Source organism: Rhinopithecus roxellana, chromosome 5 (assembly GCF_007565055.1).
Source record: "Rhinopithecus roxellana isolate Shanxi Qingling chromosome 5, ASM756505v1, whole genome shotgun sequence".
In the NCBI taxonomy this organism is placed as follows: domain Eukaryota; kingdom Metazoa; phylum Chordata; class Mammalia; order Primates; family Cercopithecidae; genus Rhinopithecus; species Rhinopithecus roxellana.
In genome coordinates this window covers 78,325,683-78,344,731 of record NC_044553.1, presented here as the reverse complement: position 1 = coordinate 78,344,731, position 19,049 = coordinate 78,325,683, and the positions used below count along the sequence as shown (strand labels likewise).

The following is a 19,049-nucleotide window of genomic DNA, read 5'->3' as shown; positions in this document are numbered from 1 at the left end:
AGAGACCAGCCCGGTTCAGGGGGCTCCTCCCTCCATCTCAGCACGCTCCAGGGAAGGAGGCGTGGCCACACGTATGAGCCCGCCTATAAAGGTAGCAGTGCCTTCACCCTCACCCTGAAGGTGACAGTTCCTTGGAACCTTCCTTGATCCTTGTGATCCCAGGCTCTAAGAGTCCACTCTTCCCAGCTCAGCTCAGTACCTCCTTACAGCCACAGGTGAGTTGCTGGGGGGCTTCTGGCTTGCCCCTTCTCTCCCGATAAAAGGAACATTTTGGTGCCTCCAGGACTTCCTAGGTAGCTACCTGTCTAGCACCTCCAAAAAGGGAGGCTCAGAGTGTTTTTAGTGATCAGGCAGTCTAGCCCCCTAGTGGGGAAACTGAGGCCAGGGGAAGAGGAGGACTTGCCCATGGTCCCACAGCTGGTACCAGACCTCTAGATATGGATGGCATCTCATTCAGGACTTCAGGACCCAGGCTCCAGCTCCATCCCCTAGTAAGTGACTCCCTGCCCACCATGGGGCTTCCCCATCAAGGCCACCTGGCAGGCTGGAATATGTGCAGCCCCTCCCTCAGGCTTTCTGATGACAGGCGCTTCTCCTTGGGTGGGCAGGATGAAAGGAGGGGGTTGGCTGGGTTCTTACCAGCTATACCCTGCCCTAGCCTAAGAAGCTACCCCTGGCAGATTTTACCCTCCCAAGGGTGGCTTGTCAGTGCTGAGATGTCCTAGACAGCTGAGACAATAGAGGCAGATCTGTGCAGGAGTCCCAGGCCTTTCCTATCTCATTGACCATCTTCTTTGTCCTTTGCTGGTAGACAATCAGGGTGACAGATTGCCAACTGCAGGGAGCTAGAAATACCAGTCCCTAAAAACTCACCAGTCACATCTCCCTTGGCCTCCTACCATCTTACAAAGGCTGCAGGTCCTTGGGACACCCATTGTGCAGAAGGGGACACCATGGCACACCAAAGCCTGGTACTGTCCTCTGTTCACTCTGGGATCCAGTGTGATTTAGCCCCTCCAGGAAGCCTCCCTCCGCTATAATACTTGTGGTAGGAACCATCCATCTCCCTGTCTTGTGGTTCTCCTGTGGGGAGCCTCACTGTTAAGACTGTCAGCTTCCCCATGGCAGATCTGAGTTTCCTCTTCCCTCTGGATCCAGCTGGGCACTCTGAACTGAGGGATCTTGTCTCACCCTCTCTCAAGTGTTGAAATTGGACCCCAGAAAAGTAAAATGTGCAGTCCAAGATCACTTTGACTATAATGTTGGGTCTACTGACCTCCAGTCCAGGGTAGCGGGCAGATGCCTGATATGTTGGAGAGAGTGGTTTATGAATTTAAACACTTTTTTAGGTCAAGCTTACAGAGAAAGTATTGTCTCAGTTTCCTTTCAGTTTAGATCCATTCCTGGTTTCCCTGATTCCAGTCTGGGGTTTTCTTACAGCCTAGTGGGAACCTTCCATTTATTCTCTGTTCTCTGGTAACCTGCAAAAGGGGGAGGTCCAAACTGTTCATTCATTGAGAATTGAGCCAAAAAAAAAAAAAAAAAACCAAAAAACCTTGGCCTGGATTTCTCTGACTAAAGAGCTCAATCTAGCTGGTCTCCAGCTGCCTTTAAACTGTGGGTCAGTTGAATTCAGAGAGCTGGGGTTGAGAGCAATGTGGTTTGGGAAGTGGCCATCCTGTCCCCTGTCTCTTCTTTACTCTGTCCTGGGGTCTGGTGGGATTTCCTGCATCCTGGGATTGAGCAGCAGAGAACTGAGGGTTCTGGGAAAATTCCTTCATTGATCTGACCACTCTTCAAAAGGAGGTACATGTGACAGCAGCTAGAAATTTCCAGGGAAGTGTCCCTAAAGAGTCTGAGTCCTGGCTCTGTCACTGATTGCTGGGGGACTTTGGGCAAGTCAGTGCTGCTTCCCCCAAATGTTAAATGAGGCTAAAGGATCAGATGATCCCTAATTCCCCCTGAGAACATGGTTTTCCTAAGTGTGGTGGGTAGGACTTGGGGTGATACACATTGATTATGTGTTTATTTTAATGTGTTAGGGGAAAAATCAAAGTTGTACTTTCACACATATATTGTTTATGATGATATGTAGATAGATTTACAGTCGATTTTAGGAAAATGTGAAGTAAGTAACAGTACTGGTACTATGTGAAAATCACAGATTGACATTGGAAGATGTCATTTTAGATTGGTACAGCAGTTAAGAGAAAGCATTCTGGAATTAGGCAACTTGGCTTGGGAGTCTGCATCCAACACTTTCTGGGTGTGTGACCTTGGGTAAGTTACTTATCTTCTCTGAGCCTCACTGCAGCCTACTTCATAGATTTGTGGCTGGTGCTGAATGAAGAAGGACTGTGAAATTCTTAGCCCACAGTGGTAGCTCAACAACTTCTCCCCACCTCATCCTCTTCTTCATGCTCAGTAAGCAATTCTGATGGAAAAGTTTCCCCTTTCCCTGATACTCTAGGATGTTGGCTCTTCTCATTCCTCAATCTGATGGCTTGATTTTTTTTCTTCCTGCCCCTTCTCTCAGCAGCCACCTCCAAGATCCCTACACTGATCATGCTTTTCCGAATCTCCATGTCGGCCACGGAGTTTCTTCTAGCCTCTGTCATCTTCTGTCTAGTATTCTGGGTAATCAGGGCCTCAAGACCTCGGGTCCCCAAAGGCCTGAAGAATCCACCAGGGCCATGGGGCTGGCCCCTGATTGGGCACATGCTGACCCTGGGAAAGAACCCACACCTGGCACTGTCAAGGATGAGCCAGCAGTATGGGGACGTGCTGCAGATTCGCATTGGCTCCACACCCGTGCTGGTGCTGAGCGGCCTGGACACCATCCGGCAGGCCCTGGTGCAGCAGGGTGATGATTTCAAGGGCCGGCCCAACCTCTACAGCTTCACCCTCATCAGTAATGGCCAGAGCATGTCCTTCGGCCCAGACTCTGGACCAGTGTGGGCTGCCCGCCGGCGCCTGGCCCAGAATGGCCTGAAAAGTTTCTCTGTTGCCTCTGACCCAGCCTCCTCGTCTTCCTGCTACCTGGAGGAGCATGTGAGCAAGGAGGCTGAGGTCCTGATCAGCAAGTTGCAGGAGCAGATGGCAGGGCCCGGGCACTTTAACCCCTACAGGTATGTGGTGGTATCAGTGGCCAATGTCATCTGTGCCATTTGCTTTGGCCAGCGCTATGACCACGACCACCAAGAACTGCTTAGCCTAGTCCTCCTGAATAATAATTTCTCGGAGGTGGTTGGCTCTGGAAACCCAGCTGACTTCATACCTATTCTTCGCTACCTGCCCAACCGTTCCCTTAATGGCTTCAAGGACCTGAATGAGAAGTTCCAAAGCTTCATACAGAAGATGATCAAGGAGCACTACAAAACCTTTGAGAAGGTACAGTCTGGGGAAAGGCAGGTGGATGGTGGGAAGCCGATGGGGTCAGGGCCTGGGAGGTCAGAGGTAAGAGGAACTGTATGGGGCTTGGCAAGTTCTCAGGGAGGCTTCAACCTGGGATCTTGAAGCCAGTTGTGGAATAGTCTTCTTCCTTGGCAGGGAAATAGAGCCTTTTCTTGACTAACCCTTCCATGCTTCCACCAGACAGCAATAGCCACTGAATAGCCATTACATGCCAGACCCTGGGGCAGTTGTTGAGGGAGCCAGGAAGAGTTAAAGAGTTCATCTCCTGGCCTCATAATAGAAAGAAGATAAAGAGCACATCCAGGTGATAACAGTACAAGATGCTGTGTGTCAGCTGTCCCTTAAGTTGGGACTAGCAGCATTCTAAGGTAGTAGGAGACAGCCTTGCAGAGGCAGAGAGAAGCTGGGACAACAGCCTCAGGGGGCATCACCTCCAGAACAAAGATGCTAGGAATAGTGAAGGACCAGACCTGGATGGAGAGGTAGCTCTGGGTTTGAGATCTTGCTCACCTGTGGACTTTCCCTACCTAAGGGCCACATCCGGGACATCACAGACAGCCTGATTGAGCACTGTCAGGAGAAGCAGCTGGATGAGAACGCTAATATCCAGCTGTCAGATGAGAAAATCATTAATGTCGTCTTGGACCTCTTTGGAGCTGGTATGAGTTACCCCATGTGTCCTTCCTGTGCTCAAGTGCCCTGACCTGCCGCCTGCCTAACTTCTTCTGTTCTACCCTGTCCAGGGTTTGACACAGTCACAACTGCTATCTCCTGGAGCCTCATGTATTTGGTGACGAACCCCAGAGTACAGAGAAAGATCCAAGAAGAGCTAGGTAGGTAGTGGCTCCCTTCAAAGGGGTCAGTGCCAGGGGCCTGGCCAAGTCTAGGCAGCCCCTGAATCCATCTTGTTCTCTGTGTTCTGCAGACACAGTGATTGGCAGGTCACGGCCACCCCAGCTCTCTGACAGATCCCATCTCCCCTATATGGAGGCCTTTATCCTGGAGACCTTCCGACACTCCTCCTTCGTCCCCTTCACCATCCCCCACAGGTAAGGCCCCATGGAGACACTGCTGTCTGTTACTGGTCTTACTCCAGACCACATACCTGATTAGGGTTAGTGGGAGGGACACAGCGTGGGAGACAGGGAGATTTGCCTATTGCCCTGAGCCTGACTGAGCTTCCTTTCTCCCTAGCACCACAAGAGACACAAGTCTGAAAGGGTTTTACATCCCCAAGGGGCGTTGTGTCTTTGTGAACCAGTGGCAGATCAACCATGACGAGTAAGTTCAGAGGTGCAGAGGAAAGGCTGGGTCTACCCTCTTAAGCTCTTATATATTATTAATACTATCATTGCATTGATCCTCCTGTCCATGGGCTGCTTGCCTGTCCTCTATCCTTTAGGGTTGGGGCTCCACTCACTTGATGCTTCTGAGCCCTGAGCTGCCACTTCAGTTGTCTCCCTCTGGTTACAGGAAGCTATGGGTCAACCCATCTGAGTTCCTACCTGAACGGTTTATCACCCCTGATGGTGCTATCAACAAGGTGCTAAGTGAGAAGATGATTCTCTTTGGCTTGGGCAAGCGGAAGTGCATCGGTGAGACCATTGCCCGCTGGGAGGTCTTTCTCTTCCTGGCCATCCTGCTGCAGCGGGTGGAGTTCAGCGTGCCACCGGGTGTGAAGGTGGACATGACCCCCATCTATGGGCTGACCATGAAGCACGCCTGCTGTGAGCACTTCCAAATGCAGCTGCGCTCTTAGGTGCTTGAGAGCCCTGAGGCCTAGACTCTTCTATCTGGTCTGGTTGGGCAGCCAGATCGGCAGGCTGGCCTAAGTGATCTAAGGTTCAGCCTGAAACTCATAGACACTGATCTGGCTACAGTTTTGCTATCTGGGCTGTGGGCAAGCCTAAGGGATACTGCCTGCCCCTACCCTGGACTTGCCTCTGCACACCCTCCACAGACAACAGGTAAAACAGGGCCACACAGATGCTGATGGAGCCTTCCCAAGTTGTGGTGCTTGAGCTAGGAGGCCTGCTAGAGTTAGGAGGTCCTTAGGCCTCCGAGAAGCTCTGAAGAACTCTCTGGAAGCCCCTGGGCCCAGCAGCTAGCTGGCTCTGTGCAGGTGCTGACTGGTTTGAGCAAGTTAGAACTGGCCACACCAGGACCCTGTCCAATCTTTGACAATTGGAAGCTGCCAAGAGTGAAGGGACGAGACAGCCCAGGATACTGGCACAGAGGTAGTCTCACTACTTGAACTAGGCTGAGCAATCTGGTCCTATGGGTCTAGGACACAGTTCCTGGGAATATCGCATTCCTCTGCCCTTCCTGTAGGCAGGAACAAACAGGGCTGCCTTCTGGCCTTGTAAAACCCTTGTTGCTGTCCAGGAGGGGCTGGGGACTTGTGTCTACGGGGAGCAGAGCGCAGAGGCAGTGCACATATTCAGGCACCAGGATTGGGGCTGGAGTGAGGTTGTGGTATTTCAATTACCTTCTATTGGTCTCCCTTCTCTACACTCTTGTAATAAAATGTCTATTTTTAATGTTTGTACACAACAATCTTTCTATTCTAGCCTGCATTGTGCTTACATGCTTGCATAAGAGCTTAAGAACCATTGATTTAATGTAATAGGGAAAGTTCTAACCCAAGTATCCAAAATGTGTAAGAACAACTACCTGAGCTAAATAAAGATATTGTTCAGAAATCCTATAGGTGGAGATTTTTAAATTTTAAATGATTCATCACTCATCTAAATACTTACCCTGAACCCCATTCTGTGTGGGGTTTTACTGTAGGGAGGAAGAAGAGGAGGAGCAGTGAAGAGTTGAAGCTGCCACACTTAGGCAGTCTATTTGAAGGACAGACTCTATTTTTTGAGACAGTGTCTTCAGGTCGTCCGGGCTGGAGTGCAGTGGCACCATTTTGTTTCGCTGTAACCTCCACCTCCTGGGCTCACGCGATCCTCTCACCTCAGCCTCTGAGTAGTTGGGCCGCAGGCACATGCCACCATGGCTAATTTTTTTTTTTTTTTTTTTTTTTTTTGTATTTTTTGTAGAGATGGGGTTTCACCATGTTGCCCAGGCTGGTCTCAAACTCCTGAGCTCAAGTGATCCACCCGCCTTACCCTTCCAAAGTGCTGGGATTATAGGCATGAGCCACATCGTCCGGCCAGAAGAAGACTCCTAATCACTATGCTGACTTATTCCCTCTCTAACTTATCACAAATTGATGAACAATATTCTCTGAATTAGGCAATAAGGATATCAAGTGAATATAATGCAGTCCCTGCTTTCAAGAACCTCCCAAAATAGTTGAGGAAACTGACACATAAACACATCATTCAACTCACTGTGGTCAGAGCTCTACCAGACAGATGCATACGGGAGGCGGGGTCCAGAGTTGGGGGTGGCGCTGGGTGGGGGAGTAGGCACTGGGAGAGATTTTCAGGTCTTTTTTGTTTGTTTGTTTGTTTTTGAGATGGAGTCTTGCTCTGCTGCCCAGGCTGGAGTGCAGTGGCACGATCTCAACTCACTGCAAGCTCCACCTCCCAGGTTCTCACCATTCTCCTGCCTCAGCCTCCTGAGTAGCTGGGACTACAGGCGCCTGCCACCACGCCTGGTTAATTTTTTGTATTTTTAGTAGAGATGGGGTTTCACTATATTAGCCAGGATGGTCTTGATCTCCTGACCTCGTGATCCACCTGTCTCGGCCTCCCAAAGTGCTGGGATTACAGGCATGAGCCACTGAGCCTGGCTCCAGGTCTTGAGGCTATCTGAGCCAAGCCTTCCTTGAAGGATGAGAGGCAGTCTCTCACTTGGGACTGATAGCATTAGTTGTTGAAGTCCAAGGGGGTAGACTCTGGTCACAGTTTTATGGGGAGAGGGGTTCTCAGCTCAGCAGTTGTAATCTATTCCTCACTCTTCATGCCCTGGTTTAGGTTCTGCAACCACATTAGAACCCACATCTCAATGCTGAAAACCACTGTCCATCTGGGATGGCAAAGTGGTGGTGATGCCAAGTATGTCAGAAGCTGGACCCACATAGCCAGGAGTTGTTCTGACTAAGGGGCTGAAGGGAGACACACCTTGGGATGTGACCTCCCTACCCCACCCCAGACCAGCTTTCTTCCTGAAGCATTGCGTAGTGGCCAGCAGTTGCTGTCCATGCATCGTGCTTCCTGGCAGGGGTAGATGGCTCCTGCTCACCAGGAGCTTCAGACTACTTCAAGGAACAACCAAGCTGAAGTCAGCTGCAGCAACCTGCTTTGTGCGGCGGCGGCGGGGTGGGGGGAGGGGGGAGATGAGAAATTTGGTGCTCAATCATTCTCGTATTGATTTATATTTTCTACTTAATAACTTGCATTTATGCTATATACATAAACAAGTCATGAAAGCATGCTATGTGAAAGAAGTCAGACACGAAAGGCCATGTATTGTATGACTCCATGTGTACGAAAAGTCCAGAATAGGTAAATTTATAGGGACAGAAAGTAGATGAGCAGTTGCCAGGGAATATGGGGCAGAGGGAATTGGGAGATGCAGAGTTTACTTAGGGGTGATGGAAATATTCCAGAATTAGAGAGCGGTGATGGTTGAACAACTTTGTGAATATACTAAAAACCAGTGACTTATGCAGTTCAAAATGGTTTAAATGGTAGAGAAAAGGCCTGGCGCGGTGGCTCATGTCTGTAATCCCAGCTCTTTGGATTGTGATTCAGGGCTTTTTGGAGAAACAGTTATCGTAAATCTGGGATGAGGAATATAAAAGACAAGCCTGAGACGCTTGGTCATACCAGATAGTAAGGATGCTACAAACACTACCAGGAGTTTATCAAGTCATTCTGGAGCTGACTTGAAGAGGCTCCAACTCTGGGAGACAGGACAATTTGAGTGTCATTAATAATAATAACTGCTATGGATTAAAACCCATCAAATGTGTTAGAATTCATAAGTTTATACTTTTATTTTTTAAAGAGAGCTGGTTCTTTATAGGAACCAACTAAGTAACGTGAGAAGCGAAAAAACAAAGGTAAAGAATCAAGAATTGACCAGGTGCAGTGGCTCATGTCTGTAATCCCAGCAATTTGGGAAGCCAAGGTGTGTGGATCACTGGAGGCCAGGAGTTCGAGACCAGCCTGGGCAACATGGTGAAACCCTGTCTCTACTAAAAATACAAAAATTAGTTGGGCATGGTGGCACATGCCTATAATACCAGCTACTCAGGAGGCTGAGGCACGAGAATTGCTTGAACCCAGGAGGTGGAGGTTACAGTAAGCTGAGATCACACCACTGCATTCCAGCCTGGATGACATAGTAAGACTTTGTCTCAAAAAAAAAAAAAAAAACAAAAAAAAAAAAAAAAATCAAGAATTTATTCTACCTGTCCTATATGAACTATACCTATAAAGAACCAAATAGATTAGAAAGAAGCATCTGTTAAAAATATTCCAGCTGGTCGCAGTGGCTCATGCCTGTAATCCCAGCACTTTGGGAGGCCGAGATCACCTGAAGTCAGGAGTTCAAGACCAGCCTGGCCAACATGGTGAAACTGTGTCTCTACTAAAAATACAAAAATTAGCCAGGTGTGGGGTGTGGTGGTGGGCACCTGTAATGCCAGCTGTTTGGGAAGCTGAGACAGGAGAATCGCTTGAACCCGGGAGGCGGAGGTTGCAGTGAGCTGAGATCATGCCACTGCACTCCAACCTGGACAACAAAGATCGAAAACTCCGTCTCAAAAAAAAAAAAAAAAAAATCAATTATTATGTGAAAAAGAAATTATAGAATTGGAGTGTCATTATTTTGTAGCCACCAATAAATCAATAGATCTAAACATTGTGCCTAACAACTGCTGACATCATAAAAGGAGAGAAAATCAGACGTCATGTGACTCCTAATGAACGAACACAACAGCATCTACAGTGTTGTCAAAGGGATTGCATTGGAGGCTGACCGAGCCTCTGGAACCAGCTGCCAATTCGCAATAAATACAGAGGATGAAGGGACGTGAACTGCAACATGAATGTGCAGTCAGTAAAATTCAGACTTTGGAAGACTCTGTAGGTCAAAAGGCCTGGGTTCTTCAACAGAAAATCTATAAGGAAAGGAAAGGGATGGAGGGAAAACTTGTAGATGAAAAGAGACTACAAAAAGACATAAAATTTTAAGAAATGAACAACACTAAACTATAATAGACATATAATATAATATATAATATGATATATAATATAGTATATGATATATGACATATGATATATGATATAATATATCATATTATATATAATATGATATATATCATATAATATATGAAGAAAATCATGGCCAGGTGCAGTGGTTCACACCTGTAATCCTAGCATTTTGGGACGCCAAGGTGGGCGGATCACTTGAGGTCAGGAGTTCAAGACCAGCCTGGCCAACATGGTAAGACCCCATCTCTACTAAAAGTACAAAACTTAGTCGGGCGTGGTGGCACATGCCTGTAAATCCCAGCTACTTGGGAGGCTGAGGCAAGAGAATTGCTTAAACCCGGGAGTCAGAGGTTGCAGTGAGTCAAGATAGTGCCACTACACTCCAGCCTAGGTGACAGAGTAAGACTCTGTTTCAAAAAAAAAAAAAAAAAAGATAATCATGTCCAGGTGACAAATAAAACTGCTAAACAACAAATATACAGAACAAATTTTGAAAGTATTCAGAGAAAAATGAAACATTACATACAGGGAAACAAATATTTAAATTATTGTTGACGTTTTGTCAGTAATGATGACGGAAAGAAGATACTAGAACAACATCTAAAGTTTTGAAAGGAAAAAAATCCTGTCAACCCAGAATTCTATATCCCAGTGAAAATATCACTCAGGATGAAAAGTGAAATAAACATTTTCAGATGAAAGAAAATTAAGAAAAGTAGTTGTCAGTAGGTCTGCATTGCTTTATTAGAAAGGCTAAAGGAGGCTGGGCACGGTGGCTCATACCTGTAATCGCAGCACTTTGGGAGGCCAAGGCAGGTGGATCACCTGAGGTCAGGAGTTCAAGATCAGGCTGGCCAACAGGGTGAAAATCCATCTCTACTAAAAATACAAAAAATTAGCCAGGCATGGGGCACATGTCTGTAATCCCAGCTACTTGGGAGGCTGAGGCAGGAGAACTGCTTGAACCCGGGAGGCGGAGGTTGCAGTGAGCCGAGATCGTGCCATTGCACTCCAGCCTGGGCCACAGAGTAAGATTCCATCTCAAAAAAAAAGTTGAACTCATAGAAACAGAAAGTAGAATGGTGGTTACCAGGGCCAGTGTGGTGGAAGAAAAGGGTAGATGTTGGTCAAAGGCTACAAACTTTTAGTTGTAAGATGAATAAGTTCAGGGGATCTAGCATACAGCATGGTAACAATAGTTAACAATACTGAATTATATACTTGAAATTTGCTAAAATGTTGTCACCAGAAACCAAACCAAACCAGAACAAAAGCAACTAGGTGAGGTGACAGGTGTGTTAACTAACTTAATTGTGGTAATCATTTCACAAAATGCCACATTGTATACCTTAAAATTATCCACTTCTATTTGTCAATAATACCCAATAAAGCTAGAAACAAATCTTTTTAAGTTAACACACACACACAAAAGAAAAACATATATATATGCACAAATAAATATATTTAGCCATAAAAAAGAAGGAAATCATGCCATTTGCTACAATGTGGATGAACCTGGAGGACATGATGCTAAGAGAATTAAGCCAGGCACAGAAAGACAAACCTGCATGATCTCACTTACATGTGGAATCCAAAAACCACTCATACAAGCCGAGAGTAGAATGATGGTTGCCAGGTTGCTGTGGGGTGGAGGAAATGGGGAGACAGTCAAGGAGTACAAACTTTCAGTTATAAGATGAATAAGTTTGGCCAGGCGCGGTGGCTCAAGCCTGTAATCCCAGCACTTTGGGAGGCCGAGATGGGCGGATCACGAGGTCAGGAGATCAAGACCATCCTGGCTAACACAGTGAAACCCTGTCTCTACTAAAATATACAAAAATCTAGCCGGGCGAGGTGGCGGGCGCCTGTAGTCCCAGCTACTGGGGAGGCTGAGGCAGGAGAATGGCGTAAACCTGGGAGGCGGAGCTTGCAGTGAGCTGAGATCCGGCCACTGCACTCCAGCCTGGGCGACAGAGCGAGACTCCGTCTCAAAAAAAAAAAAAGATGAATAAGTTCTGATAATCTAATGTATGGTATGGCAACCACAGTTAATAATACTGTATTATTTACTTGAAATTTGCTAAGAGAGCAGATAAGTGTCCTCACCCCTCTGCCCAAAATGGTAACCATGTGTGGTGAAGGAGGTGTTAGTTAATTCGATTACGGTAATCATTACACAATGTAAACATATATCAAACCATCATGTGGTACACCTTGGATACATAGAATTTGTATTTATCAGTTATACATCAATAAGGCTGAAAAAAGAGATTTATAGCTTTAAATGCGAATATTACAAAAGAATAAGAGTATAAGATCAATGACCTATGGGTCCACCCTAAGAAGCTACGAAGAGAAGAGCAAAGTGTACCCAAAGTAAGTAGAATAAATGAAATAAAGAGCAAAACTCAATGAAATAAAAAAAAACCATTAAAACAATAGAGAAAATTAACGAAGCCAAAATCTGATTATGTGAAAAGATCAACAAAATTGATAAACCCTTAGCAAGAATGATTGAGCAAAAAAGAGAAAGAACACAAGCTACCAATATTCAGTATGGAAGGATTACTACTGGCGGGCACAGTGGCTCATGCCTGAAATCCCAGCACTTTGGGAGGCCGAGGTGGGTGGATCACCTGAGGTCGGGAGTTCAAGACCAGCCTGACCAACATGGAGAAACCCTGTCTCTACTCAAAACACAAAATTAGCCGGGGTGGTGGCACATGCCTGTAATCCCAGCTACTTGGGAGGCTGAGGCAGGAGAATCGCTTGAACCCAGGAGGCAGAAGTTGCGGTGAGCCGAGATTGTGTCATTGCATTCCAGCCTGGGCAAAAAGTGAAACTGGATCTCAAAATAAATAAATAAATGAATAAATAAATAAATAAATAATAAAAAAAGAAAGGATTATTACTATAAATTCTACTTACATTGAAAAGATAAAAAGTGGCCGGGTACAGTGGCTCACGTCTGTGATCCCAGCACTTCGGAAGGCCAAAGCGAGAGGGTCACTTGAAGCCAGGAGTTCAAGACCAATCTGGGCAACAAAGCAAGACTTTGTCTCTACAATTTTCTTTTTTTAATGAGCTGGGTGTAGTGGTGCACACCTGTAGTAGTCCCAGCTACTTGGGAGGCTGAGGCGGAGGATCACTTGAGCCAAAGAATTCAAGGCCACAGTGAACTACAATCATGCCACTGCACTCCAGCCTGCCTTAAAAAAAGAAAAGAAAAGGGAATATTATTAACATTATGCTAAAAATTTTGACAACTTTGGTGAGATGGACAAATTAAAACTATATATAACTTACCAAAACTGGCTCAAAATTAAACAGAAAACCTGAATAGTCTTATATCTATTAAAGACATTGAATTTGTTATCAAAACCTTCCCAGCAAGAAAACTTCAGGCCCAGATAATTTCATAAGTAAATCCTATCAGATATTTAAGGAAGAAATAACAACACCCTTCTAAACTTTTTCAGAAAATAGAGGAGAAGGAGACAATTCTCAGCTTTTTTTTTTTTTTTTTTTTTTTTTTTTTTTTTTTTTTTTTGAGGCGGAGTCTCGCTCTGTTGCCCGGACTGGAGTGCAGTGGCCGGATCTCAGCTCACTGCAAGCTCCGCCTTCCGGGTTTACACCATTCTCCTGCCTCAGCCTCCTGACTAGCTGGGACTACAGGCGCCCGCCATCTCGCCCGGCTAGTTTTTGTATTTTTAGTAGAGACGGGGTTTCACAGTGTTAGCCAGGAAGGTCTTGATCTCCTGACCTCGCGATCCGCCCGTCTCGGCCTCCCAAAGTGCTGGGATTACAGGCTTGAGCCACCGCGCCCAGCCAATTCTCAGCTTATTTTATGAGGTCATCATAATTATAATACCAAAGCCTGACAAAAATGCTATTAAAAGGGGCTAGGCACAGTGGCTCACATCTGTAATCCCAGCACTTTGGGAGGCTGAGGCGGGAGGATTGCTTGAGCCCAGGAGTTCGAGACCAGCCTGGGCAACATGGCAAGACTCTGTCTCTAAAAACAAAAACAAAAACAAAAAACCTCAGCAAAAGTATTAGCCAACAGAATCTAACAACATATAAGAAACACAGGGAAATGATCAAGACCCAGACATACAGACACATTATGATCAAGCAGGATTATCTTTAAAATGCAAGGTTGGTTTAACATTTGAGAATCAGCCAGGCACAGTGGCTCGCGTCTATAATCCCAGCACTTTTCAAGGCAGAGGCAGGCGGATCACCTGAGGTCAGGAGTTCAAGACCAGCCTGGCCAACATGGTGAAACCCTGTCTCTACTAAAAATAAAAAACTTAGCTGGGTGTTGGGGAGGCTGAGGCAGGAGAATCACTTCAACCCGGGAAGCGGAAATTACAGTGAGCTGAGATGGCACCACTGCACTCCAACCTGGGGGATAGAGCTAGAGCGAGACTCTGTCTCCAAAAAAAAAAAATAAAAATAAAAATAAAGAAAATCAATTGATGTAATTCTCCATTTTAATAGAGTAAAAGAGAAAAACCATTTGCTCATTTGAATAGATAAAGAAAACACATTTGATAAAATTTAATACTTATAAAAATTCTCAGCAAACTAAATATAGAAGGGAAATTTCTCAGTCTAACAACCTACAGCTAACGTAATGGTGAAAAAAATTTTTTCTTTCATATAGTGAGGTCTTGCTATGTTGCCCAGACTGGTCTTGGACTCCTGGCTTCAAGCAATCCTCCTACCTCGGCCTTCCAAAGTGCTGAGATCACAGGAGTGAGTCCCCATGCCTGGTCCATGGTGAGACATTTTTAATTTAATTTAATTTTTTTTTTTTTTTTTTTTTTTTTTTTTTTTTTGCTTCCTGCCGGGCGCAGTGGCTCACGCCTGTAATCCTAGCACTTTGGGAGGCTGAGGCGGGTGGATCACTTGAGGTCAGGAGTTCGAGACCAGACTGGCCAACATGGTGAAACTCCGTCTCTACTAAAAATACAAAATTAGCCAGGGGTGGTGGCAGGCATCTGTAATCCCAGCTACTCGGGAGGCTGAGGCAGGAGAATCACTTGAACCCAGGAGTCAGAGGTTGCAGTTAGCTGAGATTATGCCTTCACACTCTAGCCTGGGAAACAACAGCAAAACTCCATCTCAAAACAAAACAAAACAAAAAAACAGTGTGTCAACTGGTTATGTCACATTTAATTTAAATTTTTTTTTTTTTTTTTTGGAGACGGAGTCTTGCTCTGTCGCCCAGGCTGGAGTGCATTGGCCAGATCTCAGCTCACTGCAAGCTCCGCCTCCCGGGTTTACGCCATTCTCCTGCCTCAGCCTCCCAAGTAGCTGGGACTACAGGCACCCGCCACCTTGCCTGGCTAGTTTTTTGTATTTTTTAGTAGAGACAGGGTTTCACCGTGTTAGCCAGGATGGTCTCGATCTCCTGACCTCGTGATCCGCCTGCCTCAGCCTCCCAAAGTGCTGGGATTACAGGCTTGAGCCACCACGCCCGGCCTAATTTAAATTTTTAATTTTTTTTAGAGACAGAGCCTCACTCTCTCGCCCAGGCTGGAGCACAGAGGTGCGAACATGGCTTCACTGCAGCCTCAAACTCCTGGACTAAGTAATCCTCCCGCCTTAGTCCCCTGAGTAGCTGGGACTACAGGTGCAAGCCACCACGCCCAGCTAACTAAATTTTTTGTAGAAACGGGGTCTTGAAATATTGCCCAAGCCAACCTTGAACTCCTGGGCTCATGTAATCCTCCCGCCTTGGCCTCCCAAAGTGCTGCGATTATAGGCTTGAGCCACTGCACCTGGCCCTATAATATTTGTAATCAAGTAGGTAAATAAGTTGGAGAAACATTACCAAAAGTCTGTGGAATGAAAGCCTGAGGTATAAGTGATATTCTTGTGTGGCTCAGAAATGGACTCAGAAGTCCATTCTCAAAGAGCAGTTCCAGAGGTGCCCTCAGAAAATTCAAGGTTGATGAAATCCAAGACATATAACAAGCCTACTGATTTGGACCCTCTTGGACTAATAAGTCTTCTTTGTGCATTAAAATATTGCATTGTTTCCTTGTAGTTACAATTCACACTCATGCAAGGATGACCAAGCAGCAGGTGTCAGTGAGTGAAAGGGGAGCGGGCTGTGCATCTAGGGCCGCAAGCACAAAGGAGTCCAGTCATGAGGGCCTCACAAATGAAATGGGCCTAGAGTGAGACTCTGAATGGAAAGGAGACTTAGATGAGGGGTAAGGAGGCAGGTTGGTGAAGAGGTTGGGGACTCTGAAAAATGTAGACCTGGCCAGGTGTGGTGGCTCACGCCTGTAATCCCAGCACTTTGGGAGGCTGAGGCAGGCAGATCACTTGAGGTCAGGAGTTCGAGACCAGCCTGGCCAACATGGTGAAACCCCCGTCTCTACTAAAAATACAAAAATTAGCCAGGCATGGCACTGGGCATCTGTAGTCCCAGCTACTCAGAAGGCTGAGGCAGAAGACTCACGTGAACCCAGGAGGTGGAGGTTGCAGTGAGCTGAGATTGCACCACCGTAGTCTAGCCTGGGTGACAAAAAAAAAAAAAAAAAAAGTGGATGTATTCGCCCTCATCACCTCCCTTCCCTTTTCAATAGTACAAATCATGGAGTATTACATTTTATTAAACACAATAATGTCAAACACTGGACAGTAAACAAAACAATCCAAAGTGACTTCATATTTTGCTTTGTGAGATACCACACAGTTTGAAGGGCAGAAAATGCACCCATTTTCCTCATTCGTTTATTTACTAAAAGCCTGCTCCCTCAGAATAAATCTGCATCCATTCCTAGCCAAATCATAGTCAAAGGATGAAAGGAGGAAGAAGAGTCAACGTGAGATCAGGCTGCATAAGCTGTTATGGTTAATCTATGAAGGCCATAGGCCTCCACCAAGGGGAGAGTATCTAAGGGGTCCCTCAGTGACTCAAAAAGAGTTTGGCAGCTTCCATACAGGGCCTCAATTTCCTCTGGAAAATGGGAGTCATAGGAGTGACTATCTAGCTTGTTTAAGGAGCCAAGGACACAGAGAGTTCTGAAGGAGATGCCGGATCTCCCATTCCGAGCCTGGGCACCACCTCCACCACCACCCACCCTTAAAAGCCTTCTTGAAACTCACACTGGCTGTTGGCCTACAACAAATGTTAACTATTTCCCAGAGGGACTGGGAGCAGTATGAGTGGTTTGCTACCCTGACTTCTGACAAGAAGCCTGGCCTGGGTTCTAGCCCTGGGACCTGGTCAACTTCTTCCCAGCACAGAGTGGCCTTTAGCCACTTGCTGGTTTTTCTTGTTACTTCCTGTGTCATTGTGGCCCAATTTTATTTCCTTCCTGTATTTATTCCCTTTACAAAGTGACTTTACATCTCTTCTTGTGAAAATGCATGGTCTGTTTTCTCCCTCCTTGAATCTGGTCTGGCCTGGTGACTTGCTTTGATCAGTCCAATGCATCGGAGGTAATGGCATGCTAGTTTTGAGGCCAGGTCTCAAGAGACCTTGTCCACCTTTACTCTCTCGGAATCCTGCCACGACCACAACAACAAACCCAGGGAACCTGCTGGAAGATAAAAGACCATATGAAACAGAGAGGAATTGCCCTGGTTGAGGCCACCATAGACCAGCCAGGCTCTAGCCAACTTCCTTGAGTGAGTCCAGCCAAGATCAGCCAGGCCCAGCCCAATCAGCAGTATACCCACCTAAGCCACAGACTAGTGAGCTCAATACATGGTTGTTATTTTAAGTCACTAAATTTTGGGGTAGTTGTTACAAGGCAATGGACAATTGATACCCTGTGTTAATTGAGTTTCCATGGATGAGCCATAAGCTTCTTCAGGGCCCATCAGGTTTTTTTATTTAATTTTTGAACCATGTAAGGTTTGAACATGTATGGTTCATACAATTTTTGAACCATACATGAGACTTAAATGGGGCAGGTCAATTTCTTTGTTTCCTCCATCCCAGCTTCTAGCACTGGGACTGAGCACATATTGGGCATTACATAAAGACTTGTTGATTGCTGGGTGTGATGGCTCATGCTTGTAATCTCAGCACTTTGGGAGGCTGAGGCAGGAGAATTGCTTGAGCCCAGGAGTTTGAGACTAGCCTGGACAACATAGTGAGACTCCCTGGGCAACATAGTGAGACTATCTCTACAAAAAAATAAAAATAAAAAATGAGGCAGGAGGATCGCTTGAGCTTAGGAGGTCAAGTCTGCAATAAGCCATGATCATGACTGCACTCCCACCTGGAAAGCAGAGGAAAACCCTGTCTTAAAAAAGAAAGAAGAAAAAAGAAGGAGAAGGAGAAGAAGAAAAGACTTGCTGATGAATCAGTTATTCACTAGAAACTGTCTTGGTTGATTGGGTGACTTTGAGAATACTGTTTTGCTTCCCTGGATAAATGCATTTGTCTCCTGTTTATATCTCTGTTTATTCTTTCCAAGGACTGGATTAGGTATGAATAAAGATGTCAATCTCCATGTCGAAACTTTTCCAGAGCATCTCCTGGTGCGATCTGTGAAGACTGAGTCTTATGAAAATTGAGTCATAGGAAGACTTAATCTACTTTATTTTAAATGCAGAAAAATTGTGAAACAGGTCTTGTGAAACATTTTTGGGTTTAATCACAGTTTGTTTAAATGCTTTTTACCCAGTATGCAAAATAATTCATTCACTTACCACTTTTCTCTGTACTTCTCTTGCAGGGGGAATGTCAGATGTCAGATATTTCAGGATGTAAGACTGAAGTGTGTGGTAGTGGAGGCAGAGGGGTCCCTCAGAGAACATGGCAGCAAAAAAGTATACACCTTGCAATTTTCATTCATTTGGGTTGTAGGTAACACACAGAAGTGCCCTGGACTCCTAAACACCCTGCACAGTGGTCTAACCCTTGTGATGCTTGGCGATGACTACTGGCTTCTAGGTCCCCAGGAGTACACAGAACCTAGAAGGGAGCCCATGCTCTGTGCTATTTCCCATGATGACCCCGGAAGCTTCTCCAACCCACCACCCCCTCTCCTCCACCATCTGAGCTTGTGTCTGGTCCAGTTCTGTGCCTGCACAGCAAGATCACCTCTCCTGAATATCTTAATAGTTGTCTTGCAGGTCCAGGTAAGGAAAACCATGAGCCACTTGTCTTCATGTAGCCCCCTCAGGCTTGCCTGTGAAGCTGAGAGGAGATGGGGAAGCTGGCACTCCTGAAACTGTTGAAAGCCCCAGCACAGGAGTAAGAAGTGGCAACTCACTGGCAGTTCTGAAAAGGCTAACTGTTGCTGAACCAGTCGCTCTCTAAGTGTGTATCCCAGGAGGGGAAGGGGAGGCGGCAGACAGCAGAGGTCAAGCGGCTGGAGCTGGGAGGGGCCACACACCTGAGGCAGGGCTGCTGCCAAAGCAGTCACAGCTGTCTGTTCTCTTCTCAGATGTCTTTTTTTTTTTTTTTTTTTTTGA

At 46.1% G+C, this 19,049-nt stretch overlaps 1 protein-coding gene across 5 annotated transcripts; it reads left to right on the top strand.

Annotated features, from left to right (window-relative positions):
• Nucleotides 1-86: 86 nt before the first annotated feature.
• LOC104672151 (cytochrome P450 1A1) lies at nucleotides 87-6,121 on the top strand. 5 transcript variants are annotated; one of them, XM_030931241.1, is made up of 8 exons: nucleotides 87-215; nucleotides 2,327-2,424; nucleotides 2,540-3,390; nucleotides 3,947-4,073; nucleotides 4,158-4,247; nucleotides 4,340-4,463; nucleotides 4,609-4,695; nucleotides 4,888-6,121. In XM_030931241.1, the coding sequence occupies exons 2-8, from the start codon at nucleotides 2,418-2,420 to the stop codon at nucleotides 5,171-5,173; spliced, it is 1,572 nt and encodes a 523-aa protein (XP_030787101.1). In that variant the 5' UTR covers nucleotides 87-215; nucleotides 2,327-2,417; the 3' UTR covers nucleotides 5,174-6,121. The 5 variants fall into 5 exon arrangements, with proteins under 5 accessions (XP_030787101.1, XP_010374166.1, XP_010374167.1 ...); XM_010375864.2 differs by having other exon boundaries at nucleotides 2,537-3,390; XM_010375865.2 differs by lacking the exon at nucleotides 2,327-2,424 and having other exon boundaries at nucleotides 98-215.
• Nucleotides 6,122-19,049: the final 12,928 nt, after the last annotated feature.

Coding starts and splice junctions, on each gene's coding strand:
- LOC104672151 (XM_010375864.2), top strand. Junction 3,391..3,946: donor ACTACAAAACCTTTGAGAAG/GTACAGTCTGGG, acceptor TCCCTACCTAAG/GGCCACATCCGGGACATCAC. Junction 4,248..4,339: donor AAAGATCCAAGAAGAGCTAG/GTAGGTAGTGGC, acceptor TGTGTTCTGCAG/ACACAGTGATTGGCAGGTCA.